Source organism: Phocoena sinus, chromosome 17 (assembly GCF_008692025.1).
Source record: "Phocoena sinus isolate mPhoSin1 chromosome 17, mPhoSin1.pri, whole genome shotgun sequence".
Lineage (NCBI taxonomy): Eukaryota > Metazoa > Chordata > Mammalia > Artiodactyla > Phocoenidae > Phocoena > Phocoena sinus.
Window position 1 is genome coordinate 12,629,086 of NC_045779.1, and position 21,518 is coordinate 12,650,603.

The window sequence follows — 21,518 nt, forward strand, 5'->3', positions numbered from 1 at the left end:
CTTGGAATGAAAACTGCTAGTATGTTTTCATGGTAACTTCAATGACTCACTCTTTCATGTCAAAACTTCAATCCTTCAATCATGTCTGTCAGAGAAACCTCAGTGAGCTTGTTATTGTTCCTAATTGAATGGCTCGGCATGAGCTGGTATCACTGAAGGCTGTGGCAGTAAACACAGCTTTTAGCTGCTCACTGGAGGCAGTCATCATTTTTTTTTAAAAGGGCCTAAAAATGGAGGTGAGGTTCAGCCATCTGAAATTGGGATGCCTGCTTTTATTTAAAGGGATATAAAATGAGACCAAAAATGCTACTATATCATCAACTGTCTGAGAAAGTATTTGGATACTAATGTTAACTGGCATCCTCATCTTACCAAAGACCCCTCTTTACTAAATCTAATCAAAAACTTTTAGACTTTGTTTTCCTTGACCTCTGGGCCACATGTGAAGTCACCTCTTGTGGTCTCCTCTTCCTCTGACCATTTTAAATTTGATGTTTGCCATGTCTTGGGCCCTCTTCTCAGTCTTTATTTCCACAAAGCATCTCATCTGATCTCATCCAGCCCTCGACCACAGCTTTCTTAACAGAGTGCTCTTAGAAATATCCGTCTAGTACATTTCTGTTGTTTAAAACTCTTTTAACTCCCTATTGCTGTTAGGATAAAGTCCAAAAGGCCCCTGCAGAATCTATGCTCATCTTAATGAATAAAGTCATCTCTTGTCACTCCCCACGTACTACTCAACACTCTCAGATCTAAATGAATCTCAGTTCTTGAAGGTTCTAAGTTCTTGCTCTCTGCCTCAGGCCTTCCACATATCGCTGTACTCTTTGTTTAGAAAGTAATAGCTTCTCTTATGCTTTTTCTGGCTAGTCCTCCTATCTTTCAAATTTCAGCTTAATGTCAGGTCACTTGCTTCAGGAAGCCTACCTGGGTAACTCCTCTCTGGGGTAAGTGTTCCTCCTGAGAGTTCCCCAGCACACTTTATTTCTCCCTTCACAGCAGTATACTTAGGTTCTTGTTAACTTAGCCACCACTGGAAGTTCTGTGAGGACAGTGGCCAGGTCTGTCTTGTTTAGAATATCTCGAGAGTAAAACCGGGCCTGGTACAGTAAAGGCACTTGGTGAATATTTGAATGACTAGATACCTGTGCTAGGCTCTGTCTCAAATTTAAGTTATTTGATTTTCAGGAAAATAATTTATGGTGTGACAGTGTTTCACAGGAACATAAAAATGTTACATTAAATTGTATTTTTACTAACAGACTATCAAAAGAAGGTTTAGGCAAATTGAAAAGTGGCTCTGATAATATGGCAGTGAAATGCTGCAATCTTTTGACTAATTTATATAGGCAAGATTTTAAAAAACAGAAAGGTTCTAACAATATTTCTTTCTCTCATATTTAAGAACATTAAAGGATACTAGAAAAATAATGTAACCCTCCCACAAAACAATGAAAGAACCATTTTATTTTAAAGAATTTTATTATAGAATGTTAATATTTAGGATACTTCAGAGCACCTTATTCCTCTAATCAGATTTTTGGTAACTGGTTTCAAAGTGTTACTTGAGTATTTTTCTCATACTGGCTTTCAGGCAGAAGTACTACTTAGTGATTTTTTAAGAGATGTTAATTTGATTAAACAGTTTATCCTTAATAACCTGAGACATCAATCCATGGATAGCTTCTATGGTAGTTTTACAGCTGGAAAGAAAAAAACACATCACATAATGTCACAAGAACTGAGAACTATTTCAAACATGCAAATCCCCCCTCCCCCATTTCCATCCTTGCACGCAAATAATGATTTTTGGTCCTATTCATACTCCGCAAAATATACTGTACCAATTTATAGTTTACTCTTTATAGTATACTATAGTGATTTTTAGCCTTCTGCATGTCTTTTGATCATTTCACTACTTACTAACACCTTCCCAAGAGAATGACAATGTAAAATTTGATATAATTCATAACAGTTAATTTTGTTATATGTCAGAAGGTTTGGGAAAAGTTCTGTTTTAGAAGGTTACCGAAGTTATTTATAATTTATAATTATAGATTGATTCCAATGTTACATTAAAATCTGCTATTCCTTGTTGTTCATTACTTAGAATAATTTTTAAAAATGATTTTAATGAATCTTATGCTTTTTTTCCTGAAATAATCACAAACATCCTTCAAACAATTCAAAGCCAAAGTTAGGTTAGTGGGTGAAGAACTTACATTTTAAAATTGATAACAAGACAAAAACAAAAAAACACAATAAAAACCCACCAAAATTCAGAAGAGATGCAATTCTTGTAAAGTTATCCCCAGAAGGAAAATTTTCTACTTTTGTACTACTACTTTTCTCCTTCCTACTTTTCTTCTTATATAACTACATTCCCACAGTGAAATTTTTGCTTCATAAGAAATCGAGATGTAAATGCAGATAAAATTAGACACTAAAAAATCAGACACATGTAAAGACAGATGAGCAAAATGACATATTCAGAGCAAGTATCAAAAGTAAGACCTAATGCCAAAGAAAAATGTAATTTTTATCCAGGCTACTACCTCTATACCTTTTAAAAACCCATGGAGAGGAAGGGAATGAGATCATTCTAACCCAAGATGGCTTCTACTCCTAATACACTCTGCACCCTCCCTTCTCTCTTTTCTTTCCTATCAACTAGTCCAGTTTTTCTTAAAATGGATACCAAGGTACTGGTTTACATAGATGTCAACATAGTCTTCCTTTCCTCTCTACCCCTAATTATCACATTAAAATTCAAATTTTTGTGAAAGTAAATGTTATTTAGTAGTCTTCCCAATCCTGTATGCATCTGAAGGACCACATAATTATTTCATGAGTTATCAGAGAACACAGCCCAACTTTGTTCCTAACAAATTCTTGTAGTGAAATTTGGGATACTCAATTACTGTATAAAGGATTATTTCAGAAAAATAAGAGAGATACAATCACTTCTCTGATATTTAGGGGTTTAAAACTTTATAAAAATTTGAAATTTGATAAACTTAAATCCTAATTTAATCCTTCAGATGATGATTAGGTTAGAATAGCTGAGGACATCCTTTTGCAAGGTTTTGTTTTTGTTTTTGTTTAAAGATCCAGCAATGGATTGGTTTTCTTTCTTACACTTTCTAGCTGAACCTGGAAAAGGTGACTGCAAGTTTTTCATAACATTACCTAGACCCTTAAGAGCCTTTAATGTACCTACTGTCTCCTAAATTTTCAAAGTCAAAACCTGCATTTGAGAACTCTTAAAGGTCCAAATAAGTTAATATTCAGGTACCATTGTAAGTTATAAGTTTAACCGTAAGGAATTTGAATCCTTTTATTTGAAAATCTTGAAAGAAAAAAAGTTAGAGGTAGGAATAGATTTGCTTAACTTACCTGTCTCGTGTAGCTTTGGCAAGTTTGTCTTCTGACTTTCGGTCATGTGTTTCTAGACCCAACATGAAACTCCCTCGTCCCAGCTGGGCTTCTGACTGTTCTAATTTTTCAGACAAATCAAAGACCTGACCGGTGGTATAGTCTGCATTCTGTGGGGAAAATGATATTGTGTCAGTATATGATACTAGTCTATCATTAAAAAAGTATGTAAATTTTCTTCCATATAGAACGTTTCATTTACAAATAATTCCACTATGAAATCTAAGTGGATAGTCAGTGAAGGAAGAAGTCAAATTATACTTGCAAAAACTGATTCCAAAGCTCAAGCAGTTCAAGTGTAGAGTTTTTCACCTTTTATAATTTAAAGATTAAATTTGGAATTGTTCTTTTTGACTGCTTAAATCTAATATTTGTTATTATGAGAGGCTTTGAAGTACACAGATCTGACTCCAGGTTCTGGCCTGCTGCAGATTAGCTGGGGGGCCTTGGGAGAACTCCTTTACTTTTCTGTGCCTTCAAGTCTTCTTGTGAAAATGGGGGAGGAAGGTGATAATTTCTATCTTAAAGCTATGTGAAGTGATATATATAAAGCTCGTAGGACTGTCAGTGACACCTGGTAAAGCCTTAATAATTGTTAGCTAATTTTGTTACTTTTTCATGTTGAACTTCCAGAATTAGTATTTATGACAGTATTTTAAAAATTATATTTGTTTTAGCTTTTCTGATTATAAAATTAATAGTTATACAGAAAATGTGGAAAATGTAGAGCAGTATAAAAAAAAAAAGGAAATACCTACAATCCCTCCACCTAGCTATAGCTATAGTTATATTTTAGAGTATTGCTGTATACTCACAGGGACACCCACATTTAGTAAGCTGAAATATTATATATGCTGTTACTATTTCATACATTTTAAAAACAAAAAAATTAATAATTACATATGTATACTTAACTGTAATATTTTTAAAAAACATTTTACTGGAATATCTTTATTTTATTCTATTTGCTTAGTCTGTAAAATAGTGTATAGGAAATACAGTTCAATCACAAGACATTTAAAAACATTATTTGCTGTCATCATAGTTACTACAAAGAGCCCTTTAAAATGCTATCAGCTTTCCAGTGATTTTACAAACTTATGATATTTTTAAAAAGATGCAATTATATTCTGGATCTAAATGGTTTAGGTCACCAATACATTCTCCCCCACAGATTTGGAGAAAACACTAATATTTGTAGACCATGTCACATTTGGAAGATTTAGCTCAAGCCAATAAATGTAGGATGGCAGAAATGAAAAAATAAATCAATTACATTTCAAACACACAGAGAAATAATATAAATCAGAAAATAAATTTTTTCTTGTAGCTTTTAGATTACATGCTTTAGCTGGGGAAAGAGATGAACATATATTTATTTTTTCTTAGAATGCTTAGTAATGCAATGTACTAGGTATAAAACTACAAAAAAGGAAGAAATATAATTTAACCTTTTCTTGATTATTAATGTCCTCAATATATGCAGTTCTGGAATACAGGGACAGCCACAGGCTGAGTAAATAGGACTGTATGCTTTTTTTTTTTTAAATAAATTTATTTATTTTATTTATTTATTTTTGGCTGCATTGGGTCTTTGTTGCTGCCCACGGGCTTTCTCTAGTTGCAGCGAGCGGGGGCTACTCTTCGTTGCAGTGCGTGGGCTTCTCATTGCAGTGGCTTCTGTTGTTGCAGAGCATGGGTTCTAGGTGTGCGGGCTTCAGTAGCTGTGGCACGCAGGCTCAGTAGTTGTGGCGCACGGGCTTAGTTGCTCCGTGGCATGTGGGATCTTCCTGGACCAGGGCTCCAACCCGTGTCCCCTGCATTGGCAGGTGGATTCTTAACCACTGTGCCACCAGGGAAGCCCAGAGCTGTATGCTTTTATACAAAGGTTCAGAAAGCTCCAGTCTTACTGTTTCCTCCCCTTGCCATCATGTGTCACTTCTGGCTGCTATTAGTATACTTGCCTCTAAGGAAACACCACACATGGGGCATTTAGCCATGCCTGGTACATAGGAAGCATTTAATAAATGTTTGCTATTATGATCACTCTCTTTCCTTCTAATTTGCTATTTCTGACCGTTGAGGATAAGAAATAACGGGGTCTTCCCTGGTGGCGCAGTGGTTGAGAGTCCGCCTGCTGATGCAGGGGACGTGGGTTCGTGCCCTGGTCCAAGAGGATCCTACATGCCGCGGAGTGGCTGGGGCCATGAGCCATGGCCGCTGAGCCTGCGCGTCCAGAGCCTGTGCTCCGCAACGGGAGGCCACAACAGTGAGAGGCCCGTGTGCCGCAAAAAAAAAAAAAAAGAAATAACAGGAAGCTTGTCAGAATTATATTTAAAACCATAGTAAATATGCTCAAGTGAGGTCTTTTCCCATGAATACAATGAATCAAACAAACAATAATTTAGTAAGGCTTTACTATATGCCTAGTACTTTGCTAATTACTTTATATATAAAATATTTCATATAATCTCAGTGTACTTAACAATGTGGGTACTATTATCATTAGACTAGAAAAGCTTAGTCACATTACATAATGTTGTGAAGGTCACACACAGCTAGTAAAGTGGCAGAGTTGTTTCTGAACTGAGTTTATTTTATTCCAAATTTTGTGGTTCTAACCACTATGTTATACTGTGCTATATGAAGTAGCTTACTTAAAAAAAAAAAAAAAGTAAAAAAACCAAAACAAAACTGTTCCTTACTAAGCTCTAGATAGAAGTTTGTTAAATATTCTTCTAAATGTTAGATTTTAATGATATATTCACTACTATTTTTTTTTTTTTTCTGCTTAGCATCTGCTGCTTTAAGGTAGTGATATTCTGATTTCCTTCTGAGGACATTCTTAGTCCACATGCTCCTGAGAGTTTCTTCTACCCCAGCCCAGCAGTAAAGCACTTGCCCTGGCCCATGAACTCATGGTGTTCATGCCCTTCACCCAGAGCAGGTTTAAGGATGGGCATGTGACCTACAAAACTCCAGACACAATGAGGCTTTGCCTGAGAATATGTGGGGATATGTGTGTATCTTGGTCTTTTCAGTGTGAAACTGAGAGGCTGGGAGAGCTAAGCTAATGCTGCCATCTTGGTTTCACATGAAGTCTGAAACTGAAGCCAACTGACTTGAAATCAAAGCTGAGAGAGGAAGACCAAGACCTCATAATATTGTCTGAATGCAAATTTAGGTTGTGCGTGAAGTAAGCCCTACTCCTGCACTTTGCAGTTTACATGATTCTCTTTTTTGTTTAAGCCAGCTTGTTTGGGTCTCCTGTCACTTGTAACCAGAGTCCTACCTGACATACACAACAAAAAAAAAACATACACAACAAAAAACAGTACTTACAGTTAACTCTGTAAGTCTGTTCAAGGCAGGGGGAGGCCTCACCCTCATCTGGCCACTATATTTGTATATATATTAGGCTTAGTCTCAGTGGTACACAACACAAATCTTGGCTTGGCCTAGTATCACAATCCACCTCTGGTCATATAGAATCTGCCCCCAGGCCTAATTAATATATTGGCCAAGTCAGATATAGCCTTTCCATGAAAAAGAGTTTCAGATATTAAACAACTTATGTAGATTGATAAAAAATTCAAACAGGGCTTCCCTGGTGGCGCAGTGGTTGGGAGTCTGCCTGCCAATGCAGGGGACACAGGTTCGAGCCCTGGTCTGGGAAGATCCCACATGCCGCGGAGCGACTAGGCCCGTGAGCCACAACTACTGAGCCTGTGCGTCTGGAGCCTGTGCTCTGCAACAAGAGAGGCCGCAATAGTGAGAGGCCCGCGCACCGCGATGAAGAGTGGCCCCTGCTTGCCGCAGCTAGAGAAAGCCCTCGCACAGAAACGAAGACCCAACACAGCCAAAACTAAATAAATAAATTAAAAAAAAAAAAAAAAAAAAAAAAAAAAAAATTCAAACACATTCTTTGCAAGTATAGTACTTACAGTAAGCAAGCTAGAGGAACTCAGCGTATTCACCCAGTATTTATTCCACAAAAGCTCAAGCAATTTGCGATCCAAAGAGGATTTGAAATATGAGACTTCTAAGGCATAATATCTATGAAACAAAAGCACAAATCTAGTGAGTGAAAAAAATTCAACCACATCATATAAAGGTTATGGCCAAATTTAAGTGAATTACATTTCATATCCAAATAGTCATATTTTAATTTTTAGTCTAATAGAATAACAGGTAAACACGGTTTCCTTACTCTTTAGGGGTATGGTTTCAAATCTGATAACTAAATAAACATTGTTGTTATATTTCTCCCCTCTGTAGAGCCCAGAAATTCCCAAGAAATTATCAAGAACTAATCAACACTTCTGAATGACATATGTTTATCCATGTCATTGAGTTCATAAATTCCGGCCAATAGCACACAAACTTAATGAACTACCTCTCTAGGGTCAACTATAACTTTTGTTAGGCTTTTAAAAATATCAAAAATATATAACTGATTCACTTTGCTGTACACCTGAAACTAACACAACATTGTAAATCAACTATACTCCAATAAAAATTAAAAAACAAAAACAAACGAAAAGCTCCTGAAAATGTCATGTGGACTCCCCATTCCTCCCTTTTTAATCCCCTAATAAGGACCTACTGCTTTTTGGAAAAGCAAACTTTAAGGTAGGTCCTTAAGCCACATAAAAGAATTACTGCTGCTTCCAAAGGTACCTAATTTGTAATCAGGGATAGCAAGGAAAATTTGGTTAAATGTCTGAAATATATATATATATATATATATATATATATATATTTTTTTTTTTTTTTTTGGCAGTACGCGGGCCTCTCACTGCTATGGCCTCTCGCGTTGCAGAGCACAGGCTCCAGACACACAGGCTCAGCGGCCATGGCTCACGGGCCCAGCCGCTTCACGGCATGTGGGATCTTCCCGGACTGGGGCACGAACCCGTGTCCCCTGTGTCGGCAGGCGGACTCTCAACCACTGCGCCACCAGGGAAGCCCTGAAACATATATATTTTTTTAAAGTAATAAATATTTAAATATCGCAGGGGATTCCCTGGTGGTGCAGTGGTTGAGAACCAGCCTGCCGGTGCAGGGGACATGGGTTCGATCCCCGGCCCGGGAAGATCCCACACGCCATGGAGGAACTAGGCCCGTGTATCACAACTACTGAGCCTGTGCTCTAGAGCCCGAGAGCCACAACTACTGAAGCCCGCATGCCTAGAGCCCGTGCTCTGCAACAAGAGAAGCCACTGCAACGAGACGCCCGCGCACCGCAATGAAGAGTAGCCCCCGCTTGCTGCAACTAGAGAAAGCTCGCGCGCAGCAACAAAGACCCAAGGCAGCCAAAAATAAATAAATTTATAAAAAATAAATAAATAAAAATAATAAATATCTCATTATGTTCTGTACATCAGTGGATACAAAGAAACACAAGGGACTTGCTTACCTTAAGGAGCTTACCATTTTTATGGGAAATGTGGGGTGAATCCACAAAATGTTAAATATATAATGATATATGTTGAATAACAAGTGGTGCTATGGTGCATATTTAAAATTAATCACCTGCCAATTGAATGTTAGAGATAATGAGTACTCTTAGTATAGACAGAACTGCCTGAGAAGCCCCAGCGAAAAGGCAGAATTTAGAGTAACCCTTACATGAGTCTATAGTGTGGATATGCTGAGAACGAGGAGGTAGTATTAGGCAGAGAGCACTGACTCACAAAAAGGAAAGTCGTGAAGGGAATAATAAGTTAATCAGTTTGCCTGGACAGTTTAGCAGGAGCAGAAGAATTATGTGAAGGGAAACCTAGAAAGCTATGTTGGGGTCTAGCTGGCAGAGGACATTACATAAAAGGCTAAGAAATGATCTTCTAGGTACTTGGGACTCATAGAAGGTGTTTGAGCAGATCAATGATATAGCCAAAGAGGTAGTTTAGAAAGCTGGCTGTGGTAAGATGTGTTAAAGGAGACAAAATGGAGGCAGGGATACCACAAGGGATGCCACAGCAGCGTGGCAGATGTGAGGAGATAAAGGCTCACACTCAGGTTGGTGGTGTAAAAGATAAGCACACATGGATACGACAAAAAATTCTTGTTCATTCAATTCAGGAGTGAAGAAATAAAAAAAGAGTAAGAATTTAAAGATAATTCTAAGTAAAGGCTTGTTCAAGATTAAGATATCCATGCATATGTGTATATGAAAGGGACATAGCTATAGTGAAATGTGGAAGTGGAATAGTATATTTCTTGAGCACTTATTATGTCCTGGTGCTTTACATACATTCTCATTTAATCTTTCCTACAACCATACAAGGAAGGATTTATTATTCCCATTCTATAGACAAAAAAACAACTCTAGAGAGTAAAGACCTTGTTCAAAGCCACAGAATTAGAAAGTAGCAGCAAAAGGATATGTTAAGTTATGTCTATTATCAAAACCTCACGGTCTTAATTGTTATATCCAGAGTGTAGACATTTAAGACATTGTTTAAGAAGTGAGGCCCTGGGAGTTGAGGGGGTTAGGTATGGGGAGAGAAGGCAGGGGCTCAAGTGGAAAGGTCAGTTTTAGAAAGGAGGGGTTGTACCTCTGATACTTGAGGGAAAAAAGACATGAGAGGATGAGCACAGCAACAGATATTTAGATTTATAAAGGATGGAAAATAAGGGAACTCAAACTTGAGGGTCTAGAATAGACTTTCATGTTTTAAAATATATGGACCACCTTAATGTTATTACTGTTTTAATTCCGTAGGTTGATGCAATGAAAATTTTTGGTCTACTATGTAGTGATTAGCTGCAAATCTCAGTAGCAGAGTTGAAAACAAGGAGAATATTCAAAATTATTCGTGGAGCTAAATCCTCATCTTCTGTATGGGAAGTCAATAATAGATACTGCCTAGAACTGAAAATCAAGAAGTAGCACTATCAGCATGCTCTCTGAAGATACGGGGGTAAATACTTAAACAGAATAACTATAATAGTTTAAGTGATTGCCTCTGGGAGATGCAAAAGGGAATGGTACAAGATTGTTTATTTTATAATAAATTTCATAGAACCATTTGACTCTTTAAACTATGTGCCTGTATAACACTGATAACATACAAGCTAATTTAAAAAACACTTTGTGTCTTATTTTTACTAAGCCTCTTCAAAGTTAAATATATTTAGTATCTATATTAGATTCTATGTTTAAAACAAACTTTGGATTATGATCTAGAATTTAATCTAGAAAAGAAAAAAAAGATCAATATAAACTACAAATAATAGCTCATTGTCAAATAAGTTAGGAAATGGATATATAATGAGCCTGTACAAAACCCCTGCTCTTTCAACTTGGCACTATATTTCATTAATGATTTGAAATAAAAATAAATTAAGCAACTTATTTGCCCTATGAAAAAGTTTACTCTTTATTTAGGAACTGATCCTAAGTAAGAGAGTATCTTTGAATATCCTAGTAATTCCAGGTTCAAAATTCTACGCTCTAGCAGTGCAGGTAGCTAGAATGCAGTAACTCCTCTTTGACAGGCTTTTATTTCAGAAACACAGGAAATGCAGATTTGTTTGGATACAGAAAGCACAGACTCCCGCAGTCTTTTTTTGTTTCAAAAGCTGCTGCTGGTGGTGAAAGAAGTAGAGCAGGTATTAAAGGTATAAGCTTTTGATACCACAAATCAATATAAATGAAAAAAATGGTTAACTCTGAAAATGAAAGTATCACGGCAAAGGTGTTTCCATGCTTAGGAGCAATTCTCTCAAACAGGAATGGTTTAAGTTCTTTTCAGTAGAGCAAATTAAGTGATTTAATTCCCAACCTCTCATTGAAAAATAAAATAGAATCCTTTTTTTCCAGAAGTATGTCAGGGATGACTGAAAACCAGATATATTTAAAAATTAAACTTTAGAAATTCTGTAATTTTCTAAGAATTTCTAAACACAAAAATAAGCAGTAGTAGCACATGGGTAGTTAAGGTATTCCTTGAAGTGGGATGGGAGGTATGGAGAAAGGGACACTAGTAATCATTTAGGCAACATTTTTCCTCTTTTTTTGGGGGGGTGCCCACCCTTCTATGTGCCATGTCCTATTTTAAATGTTAGGATACAGCAGTGAATTGATTCTGCTCTCATGAAGTTCACATTCTAATGAGGTCAGTAACAACGAAACAAAAACATATAAGGTGGTGACAAGTGCTAAGAAGAAAAATAAAGCAGGGAAAGGTAACACCGAGTGACAAGAAGGTGCTAATTTAAATAGGGTGATCAATGAACATTCTCTGTTAAGGTGACCCTTAAACAGACACTGGTTGATTGAAATAGTGAGTCACATGGAAATAAGGAAGGATGTTCCAGGCAGAGGGATTAGCAAGTGCAAAGGCCCTGAGGCAGGAGCCTGCCTAGTACATCTGATAAACCATAATGAGGCCACTATGGCTGGAATGGAGAGAGCAAAGGCTCAGTGACAGGAAATGAGCTCAGAGAGATGGTGGGGGCCAGGCTACATAGGGTTGTGTGGTCCATGGTAAGCACTATAGATCTTATTCTTAGTGAGATGGGAAGCTATTCTGAGAAGGAGGAACATGGTCTAACTCACATTTTAATAGAATCTGTCTGGCTGACAAAAGACCTTTAAGGGGTGGGGTAAAGGTCAGAAGCAGGAAGACCACCTAGAAGGCTAGTGCTTTGATTTAAGCTCCAGATGGCTGTGGCTTGGATCAAGGTGATAGTAAGAGAGGTGGTAAGATACATTTAGAAGGTGGAGATAACTGTCTTCATTGGTTTAGCAGTTTAAAAAATTGAGATGTATACAATAATTCACATACCATAAAATTCACTATTTTAAAGGAGTATACAATTAAGTAGTTTTTAGTATGGCTTCTTTAACTTTTGGAGTGAAACTGTTTGGGGAGAATTTTTGCTAAGTGGAAACTGGATACATTGAAGGCTGCAGAAATGCCAGTATCAGGCTGGCCCTGAATACAACTTCTCTCAACTGTTAAATTCGTTAACGGGCCAAGTGTCTGGAACATTGATAAAGTGTTTATGTATGTGTGAAAGGTAAATAACATGTTAGATTAAAACAATTATTAATAAAATTCAAACATCATCCTAAATTTGTATATTCTTACTATTATTTTAAAAGATTATGAAATGCATTTCATCTGAACTTTTTTTCTTATCTATAAAATTAGGGGCTTGGGGCTTCCCTGGTGGCGCAGTGGTTGAGAGTCCGCCTGCCGATGCAGGGGACACGGGTTCGTGCCCCGGTCCGGGAGGATCCCACATGCCGCGGAGCGGCTGGGCCTGTGAGCCAAAGCCGCCGAGCCTGCGCTCCACATCGGGAGAGGCCACAACAGTGAGAGGCCCACATACCGCAAAAAAAATAAAATAAAATAAAATTAGGGGCTTGGTCTGGATGACCTCTAAGGTTTCTTATGATGATTTTGGCATCAGATACATTTTTAAATTACTTACTGTTTGCAGTGTACACCAAAGTCTTCTATTTTATTAAGTGGGATAGTCTGGTACTCAGAAGGTCCTTCATCAGGAGGCTTGTAGCCCTAAACAAAAAATGAAGAAAATAGAAGATTTAAACAAAACAAAACAGAGGAAAAACATATTTTCTATGCAGCTTTCTATTTATAGAAACATTAATTTTGGGGAGCCAAATACTCCCCAAAACATTAAGTATATTGCTTATACCCTCCCTCAACCCCATTTGGTGGCTGAAGGCTGGATTTGGCTTATAGATTCATTTTTCTTGTCCTCAGGTGATACATATTTTTGCTCATATCTATTTCAGATTGCATGGAAGGAAGTAGATGGATTTAACTTGTTTCTCTAGTACCCATCAGAATGCCATGGACATACAAATACTTATTAACAAATGAAGACTGCTTTTGAAATAAAATTAATAATATGCAGCACAAGTGTATTGTCTTTTGCTAAGGGCAATTTGTGGTAGTTGGACTTCTATTTTGTAAATATTGTTAAATTATTTTAGGACAAAATGAGATACCATAACACATCTTTAAAAATAAATCACATATTTAAAATTTTAAAAACTATAGGGACTTATAATTTAAAAAATTACCTTTGGGTATGTCCTAAAGGCTCCAAGATTCACTTTCCCTGCAGATATTGTTCTTGTTGGGTCAATCTACAAGAAAGGTATATTTAATATCTGCTGATTATAAAATCACTATATACTTCTATTTGTTTAAACATTATAAGCCTAGAAATACCTATGTACATATAACACTATATGCACACACACACATAATTAAAAATAATCATATAATAGGGAAAAAAATAACCAAATTGAAAAATCACAGAAGTTCAACAGAATGGTTAAGTATAGAAATCTCATCGTTAATTTAGAGATTAGATCTAGTTATTATATTATTTAAGAGTATTAATTGAAGATTTGCTCATCTTTTTCAAGTTTTTTTTTCTTTAATAGATGAACAATTTCTACCTTCCTCATAGTAACCTGGATTGCATCTAAAACACTGAGCAGTGCAAGAGCTGCTCTAGCAATTCCTGATTTAATCAATTCAGTCAACATTGACTGAATGCCTACTATATGCAGGGAACTGAGATATAGATGCTGTGTATACCCATCATCTTACAGAGTGGGGGAAGAGATGCAGAGAGGTTAAGTAACTTGTTCAAAGTTCCAGCTACAAAGAGGTGGAATTCAGATTCAAGCTTAGGCAGACTGACACCAGAGCCTTGCTCTTTACCACACTGTTTTTATTTCTCTGTATACTTGCTTTAGTAAATCTTCATGAAAATTAATTAAAAGTGGTTGTAAAAATACTTACTACCACGGCTACAAATGGTTCCTGGAACTGCTGATTGAGCATCTGAGTACTAACATCAATCCCAGAAAGCCAGCAGCCATAGCCAGGGTGGCTATGATACCAGCCAATTGCATTTTCAAGGCGGCCGACCTAACAAATGAAGAGGGCAAAAGAGCTTGAAGTTCCTGTTTAATCTTAGAGACACCTGTGATTTGTCTGTTTATATAGTCTTACAGTAAAATAATAGTATGCAGGATAGTTAAAGCATATGCTGCTTTTAAATTTAAAAAAATATATATTTTAGATAATACATGCCCAAGGCACAAAATTAATAAGATACCCGTACAATAAGGTTATTCAGTCTCCTTACCACCTCCTTCCCCTCAACCAGTTTCTCAGCCCAGATGTTACTACTGTAGGCAGCTGCTTACATATCTGTCTTCTAGAGCTATTCTTTGCATATAGAATATATAGTCTTTGCATTTATGTAGATTAATGAGAACACACACAATGGCACACCACCTACAGTGTTCTACACTTTACTTTTTCACTCAACAAAACATTCTGGGGTTTGTTTCATATAAATAAATATATAGATAACTAGTTCTTATTTTTTTTAAAGGCTGGCTAGCACTTCATTGTATGGATATACCGTAGTTTATTTAATCATCTTGATATCTAGGTACATTTAGGTTGTTTCCAAATTTTTGGTTTTAAACACACACACACATAATGAATGTGAGAATTGTAAAAAAATTTTTAAATTGAGATATAATCGACACATATTAGTTCAGATGTACAACATAATGATTTGATATATGTACATACTGTGAAATGATCACCACAATAAGTGGTGACACAATAACATCCATCACCACACACAGTTACAAATTTTTTTTTCTTGTGATGAGAATTTTTAAGATCTATTCTCCTGAGTGAAAATTTATTTTAAAAAATCCATGCTAATCTCATATACATTATATACAGTTGAGAATAACTTAAAATATAAACTTTAATGTAGTAACTTAAAATATAAACTTTAATGTAGAGAGAACAGTTTTAAATTTAGAAACTCAAAAGTAACTGTGGGACTCTTGCAGTTACCAAATTTTAAGGAACAGCATTTTTACCTGTTTGGCATTTTCTATGTATGCGGCCATGTACTCATATGCAGCAGCCTGAGCATTTACTCGGGTTTCAGTGCCCTCTACAGGCAAAGCAAAACTGTCCATAATGATCATGGTTTCACCATCCACCTTTCCCAGCATCAAGCCCATCACTTCCAAGTTGCCTCCTGATCTGGCATGCATCACCATTTTCAGTAGAGCCAATGCTGAGATTTTGCAGTACTTAAAGTAATGGTGACTACAAAACAAAGGCATGGTGTAATTAACTTTCTTATATAAGTACAATTTCAATACAAGTTTTTGCGGAGATTAACAAATAAGTATTGAAGGAATTTATATTGATGGAATGGGGAGAAAGTGTAGAATGTGGGAAAGAAAAAGGAAGTAGAAAAGGACACAGTTCTGGAAGGGGGATGGAAATGATAAACATGTCATAATGTGGCAAAGTACTTCCCACGGGGGGAAGGGAAAAGTATGAAATAGTTTTTAAATATGCTATTCAAGTAGATAGGAGGAATTACATAACCAGTTCAATAGACTTTTTCTCCATTAACTTTTGGAATCACCAAATCTCGGCTTCTGAATCTGGTTGGATGGCTGTGCTTCATTACTCTTGGGCCTAACCTTCTGGCCTAACACTTAAGAATGTGGGCTCTGACATCCATCTGCCTAGGTTTGCATCCTTGCACTGCCATGTCCTAGCTGTGACCTTGAGACAACCACTTAACATCTGTGCCTGTTTTCATAGAGCTATTGTTAGGAGGAAATGGAGTAAATGAAATGACGTATATAAAGTGCTTATCTTAGTGCCTGACACATACTAAAACTTTTTAAGTGCAGGCTGTTATTAGCATTATTAACCGATCTTTTACAGTACTCTCAAAGAACAGTGTGTTGAAGGTTGTGGCTTCTCTCTGTGGCATTAGCCTCAAAATGCAAAATGTAGCCTTAATATCTTTAATTCTACTATGATGGCTATTTCAGTTTGTCATCTGTGGATGTGACCAAACTACTGTTGAATAAAATTACATTTCAGTCTCACTGATGGAGCTCAAGACAGCTAGGATGAATATAACTAGAGATACAATCACACAGTGAGGCAAGCTGATAGTTTCCAAATATTTAACAGGCTATATCAACCTAAGTGCACAGCTTGCTATAGAAATAGCAGACAACCAGGCAAACTAACCAGTCTGTAAAGAGTGGTCAGTGTCTTTGAGAAGCCTTTTTAAGATGTCTGCCCACAGATTTCAATCACAACTGAAAAATATGGAGACCTGGTCTTGGGAGTCAAGATATGAATTAAAATCTTTGCTCCTCTATCTACTGGGGAAAAAAAGACAGACACAGTTATTGTGCTTCTATTACATACATTCTAGATCTTTTTTTATACATGACCTCATCTAATCTTTATGACATAATTAACCAGGTAGGTCTTATTTCTGTTTTACAGATTAAAAAAATGAAGATAAGTAAATTTTGTAGGGTCAATCAACTAATTAGTGACAGTTGTGAGATTTGATCTTAGGTCTGACTTGCTCACTTAAGAGTTCGCTGCCTCAGTGTAATCATGAAATAAGTTATTTACTATATTTGCTTGTTTTCATATATGCAAAAAAGGAATAAAAATACAGTACTGGGTTGTCATGAAGATTTAATGACATGGAAATTCATAGCTCAATGCTCAGCCCGTAGTAATTACTCAGTAAACGTTGCTGAATCTGAATACTGACAGTTAAAGTTTGCCTTGTGAAAAACTGAGACAGATGAAATATGGTTTTTTTTGTTGACCACTACTTTCCTGTCTATCCATTAGAGAGACTGTGCTCCTTTTACTCTCTCCCTAACAATATCTGCTTTCAGAAAAGGATAAATGCTGTGGGTAAAGAATCCTCTACCTGTCATCACTCCCAGGGACACAGGAGTTTTGCTAAGGGGCTAAGAATCTTAAGGTCTTTTGATATAATTTCTGGCTTAAGTGAACTGGTGGAGTAACATTTTGGGAGACTGACCAGAGCCTCGTTGTGTTTCTGAAATAATTACCAGCAATCAAAAAACAATTAGAGATCTAAAAGATTATAGGCTAGCTTTTAAAGAGATAAAGAAGATAGCTGCAGTCTCCAGCCTGAGATCGGCGGAAGATCCCAACAAAGTATATATCGACACAGGGTTCAAGGCAGAGTGTGGAGCATATTGTGACAATACGGGTGTTGAGAAGTGAAAGCCCAAATCACCGCTTGTCGTTTTCCTCTTCCATTCTCTCAAGGCAAACGGGTAAAAGAGACAGAAAGGGGAATCAACCAAGCCCCAGTGGAGGGTCTTAGGCTCTACTTGCGGGGATAAAAAGGTAAAGCAAAATTTCTCAGACGCTTACTCTTTCTCCTCCCTGCACATGAAAAGACAAGCTCTCTATCCCCTCCAACTCCCACTCCCCCTGGGTGTCTTAGACTCCCGCCACCCCGCCCTCCCCTGCGTTTCGCCAGGGACCTCCTCACTCCTTAGTCCAGGGCTTCGCCGCCAGAATTTCTTGCTGCTGTTTCTTGTCGTATTTGTAGATTTCATCGATACTCTGGGCTTCCTGCATGTTGTTGGCTAATTCCCACGTTTTCTGGGCCATACCACTCCCGGAAGCCGCCATCGCCGAGGAATCGGAGAAGCTGTTGCCTCCACAATCTAGACGCAACTTTACCTCGCTGGGTTTCCGGTTGTGGGCTCCGGACCCGCCCCAGCACAGGTGCAAACCCGCACTAGACTCTCGAGGCCGCCATGACACCTAGTACCGGAGGTGAAGTTGGTACGGACCATTCGGGAATGGCGGGGGTCCTTCGAGAACGCGACGGTATAAACAGCAGTTACGCAATAGTAGAGACAGAGGAATCTTTTTATGGCTTAAATGAGAACGCATGGTCTTGGAAAATTGTACGTGTGAATTAGGACAAAAACGGTGATTACTCAGGGAATGGTATAGCCTCCCGCACCGGAAGAAGGGCATGTAACGTTATGCCAGAAACTGGAATTCTTTCGGACTGCGCAGGCTCGGCTTCCGCCATGTTAAAAATGGGTGGATCCTTAAGCTGGGACGGGGGAGAGAAGCATTTTTGTGTGGGTGTATGTACTTTAAACGACGTAAGTTTGTTGAAAGACTTAGAAAAAATAAAGGATGTCTGTGGAAAAACTGACATGTAAGTGATTCTGAATGCTGGTTTTGAGAGAATAACACGTGAATCACTGCACATGAGTAAAATCCTGAGGGCGCGTGCTGGCCGGGCCCTAGACTTCTCTAGAGGGGCGTTCTCTGGCGTTCCGAGGGGGCTGTGGAAACTGGTGGATCGCTGCGGTCCTGTCGGTTGGCGCTTTTGTAAAAAGTAACATCTATGCGAGCTGTTGGTGTACTGAAAGTGTCCGGTACCCAGTTCTTAAAATAGTTTACAGTTTAATCTTCTGCACTAATCTATAGAACCACCTCTGTCCCCGAGGCCGGATTAGTCTACGGGGACTACTTGTTGTCATCCAAGAGTTAATACAGTGTTTAACCGTTTCATTTATTTGCTGCTTTTTGGTATTCTTCCTCTCTTGCTTTCCCCCACTCCACACTAGATTCCAAGCTCCAAATCACAGGAACCAGGTCTCTTATTCCTTGTTTTATCCGTAACACCTACCACAGATGTTCAGTAATGTTTTGGCTGGGAAAAAAGAGGGAAAAAAGCATCACAGTTCACCTCTCCCGCTTCATCTTTCTTTAGTTACCCTGAAACTTTGCATAAGTGGTCAGCATTGCCTGAAGTGCTCTCCCATTACTTTTCTGACTGGGAGCTCATATTAATATTTAAAAACACAGCTCAGCGATCTCTACCATGCAGTCTTTCTTGACTTCCTTCTCTCTCCAGTAATCTTCCTTCCATGGTGTCTCTAAATGTCTGTAGGTGCTTCTGTAACTGTTACATTGCATTGAAATAATGTATTTGTTTACTTGGAAGTATTTTTTTCACTGTAAGCTTCAGAGTGCAGGGCACTCCGCTCTGAGTTGTATCCTCTACTCCTAGAAAGCTGTGTGACATTTAGTTAAGACAAAAACATTAGAATTATGGAGTCCACACCCCCGCCTGAGGTTTTTGACATTAACGTCCAGTTGAAGATAATTTGTCTTTCAAACCCTCATACAAGGTATTTTTCCTCTCTTCTTACTTTGTCTTCAGCAGTTAGCTAACTTACAAGATCGAGAATGGTTAACAGAGCTTTTCCAACAAAGCAACGTCAGTATGCAGAAAATGCTCCCAGAAATTGATCAGAATAAGGACCTCATGTTGGAGATCTTGGAAGGAAAGGGACTGAGTTTCTTATTCCCACTCCTCAAATTGGAGAAGGAACTGTTAAAGCAAATAAAGTTGGATCCATCCCCTCAAACCATATATAAGTGGATTAAAGACAACATGTCTTCCAAACTTCATGTAGATAAAAGATCTGTGAACATCTTAATGCCTAGCATCTTATATTTCTAGTGAAGTAAACCCACCCAGTGATGAAACAGTCTTCCTCTGCTCCTTCCAAAGAACAGAGCAGGAAAAACAAGCCAGTAATGCAGAAATTCCTTCATGATCACGTTGAGCTACAAGTCACTGCCCTCTATGCGCTTCAGGTGCACTGCTACAAGAGCAACTTCCCAAAAGGCATGTTACTCTGCGTTTTTTTCACTTCTATGACATGGAGATTATTTAAGAAGACGCTTTCTTGGCTTGGAAAGAAGATATAACCCAAGAGTTTACAGGGAAAGGCAAGGCTTTGTTCCAGGTGAATCAGTGGCTAACCTGGCTAGAAACTGCTGAAGAAGAATCAGAGGAAGAAGCTGACTAAAAGAACCAGCCAAAACCTTAAGTTGTGCAAAACATACTGTTGCTGTGATGTAACTGCACTTGACCTAACCACTGTGAAAATTCATTCCACTGTAATGCTTTCACAATATTTAAAGCACGTCAGTTAGTATTTCCTTCTGCATAAGATTTTTTTGTAGTGTAATGTCTTAATCATAGTCTACCATCAAATATTTTAGGAGTATCTTCAATGTTTAGATAGTATATTAGCAGCATGCAGTAATTACATTGTAATTTCTCAGGTGGAGGCAGTCTATTGCAAGGACCTTCTTTGCTGCCAGTTATCATAGGCTGTTTTAAGTTAGAAAATGGAAGACCAACAATGAATACTGTAGAAATGCACTTTGCTCAGTAATACTTGAGTTGTTGCAATATTTGATTATCCATTTGGTTGTTACAGAAAAATTCTTAACTGTAATTGATAGTTGCTGCAGTAATAGTATATTGCCTGTATTTCTACCTTTAGTGATGGGTTTTATGTGCTAGATTTTAATAACCTTGAGCCTGGGCAAGTGCACAAGTCTTTTTAAAAAAGAAACATGGTTTACTTGCACAAAACTGATCAGTTTTGAGAGATCGTGAATGCCCTTGAAGTGGTCTTTGTGGTTGTGAAACAGATGGTGGGAATTTGAATTGCTCCCTCTTATTATAGTATTGAAATTAAGTCTACTTAATTTATCAAGTCATGTTCGTGCCCTGATTTTATATACTTGTATCTATCAATAAACATTGTGATACTTTAAAAAAAAAAAAAGCCAAACCATTAGAATTATGGAGTCCACACCCCCGCCTGAGGTTTTTGACATTAACTTACGTTTGAAGATAATTTGTCTTTCAAACCCTTATACAAAGTAACTTAAGATAAAGGACTCTTAGTCCCACTGTCCTGGGAAGCTAGAGATCTCTTTAATAGCGGTAGTATATTGCCACTAAATATTGGGTGAACTGAATATGTTGAAATTAGTAGTAAAAGCCTAGGACAAAACGTTGACCCGACTGCTGGGAGAGCAGTGATGCCCCGGAGAGGTATGCCAACAGTTTTTCTATCACTACCAAACCTACTCTTCCCCCGCCCCCCCACCAAGCTCTGACCCAGGCCGGCTGGGGCTTGGAAGGTTTGGAGGGGACAGAATCACTTTAGCCTGGGGACGTGTCCCCCACGGTTTAACAGTCTCCAGGCAGAGCAGGAGAACCAGGTGGCTGAGAACCCAGGCCAGGTGTAGGCGAGCCCTGCGAACTGCCGGGCGTCCTGCGGCCTCCAGGGCGGCAGGGGGCGCCCCCGGCCGCGTGGCCTTGCCCCGCGGCCGTAG

General features: G+C 38.0%; 1 protein-coding gene and 1 pseudogene across 3 annotated transcripts; one reads left to right on the forward strand and one right to left on the reverse strand.

The window, feature by feature from the left end:
* Positions 1 to 1,452: 1,452 nt before the first annotated feature.
* On the reverse strand, positions 1,453 to 18,312 carry COPS5 (COP9 signalosome subunit 5). 3 transcript variants are annotated; one of them, XM_032609504.1, is made up of 8 exons: positions 18,030 to 18,160; positions 15,344 to 15,578; positions 14,235 to 14,363; positions 13,502 to 13,567; positions 12,883 to 12,968; positions 7,380 to 7,491; positions 3,397 to 3,545; positions 1,453 to 1,703 (listed from the first exon to the last, which is right to left on the reverse strand). In XM_032609504.1, the coding sequence occupies exons 1-8, from the start codon at positions 18,143 to 18,145 to the stop codon at positions 1,619 to 1,621; spliced, it is 978 nt and encodes a 325-aa protein (XP_032465395.1). In that variant the 5' UTR covers positions 18,146 to 18,160; the 3' UTR covers positions 1,453 to 1,618. The 3 variants fall into 3 exon arrangements, with proteins under 3 accessions (XP_032465395.1, XP_032465396.1, XP_032465393.1); XM_032609505.1 differs by having other exon boundaries at positions 1,454 to 1,703; positions 17,828 to 18,106; XM_032609502.1 differs by having other exon boundaries at positions 1,470 to 1,703; positions 17,836 to 18,312.
* Positions 18,313 to 18,434: 122 nt separating this feature from the next.
* Positions 18,435 to 20,948, forward strand: LOC116742192 (annotated as a pseudogene).
* Positions 20,949 to 21,518: the final 570 nt, after the last annotated feature.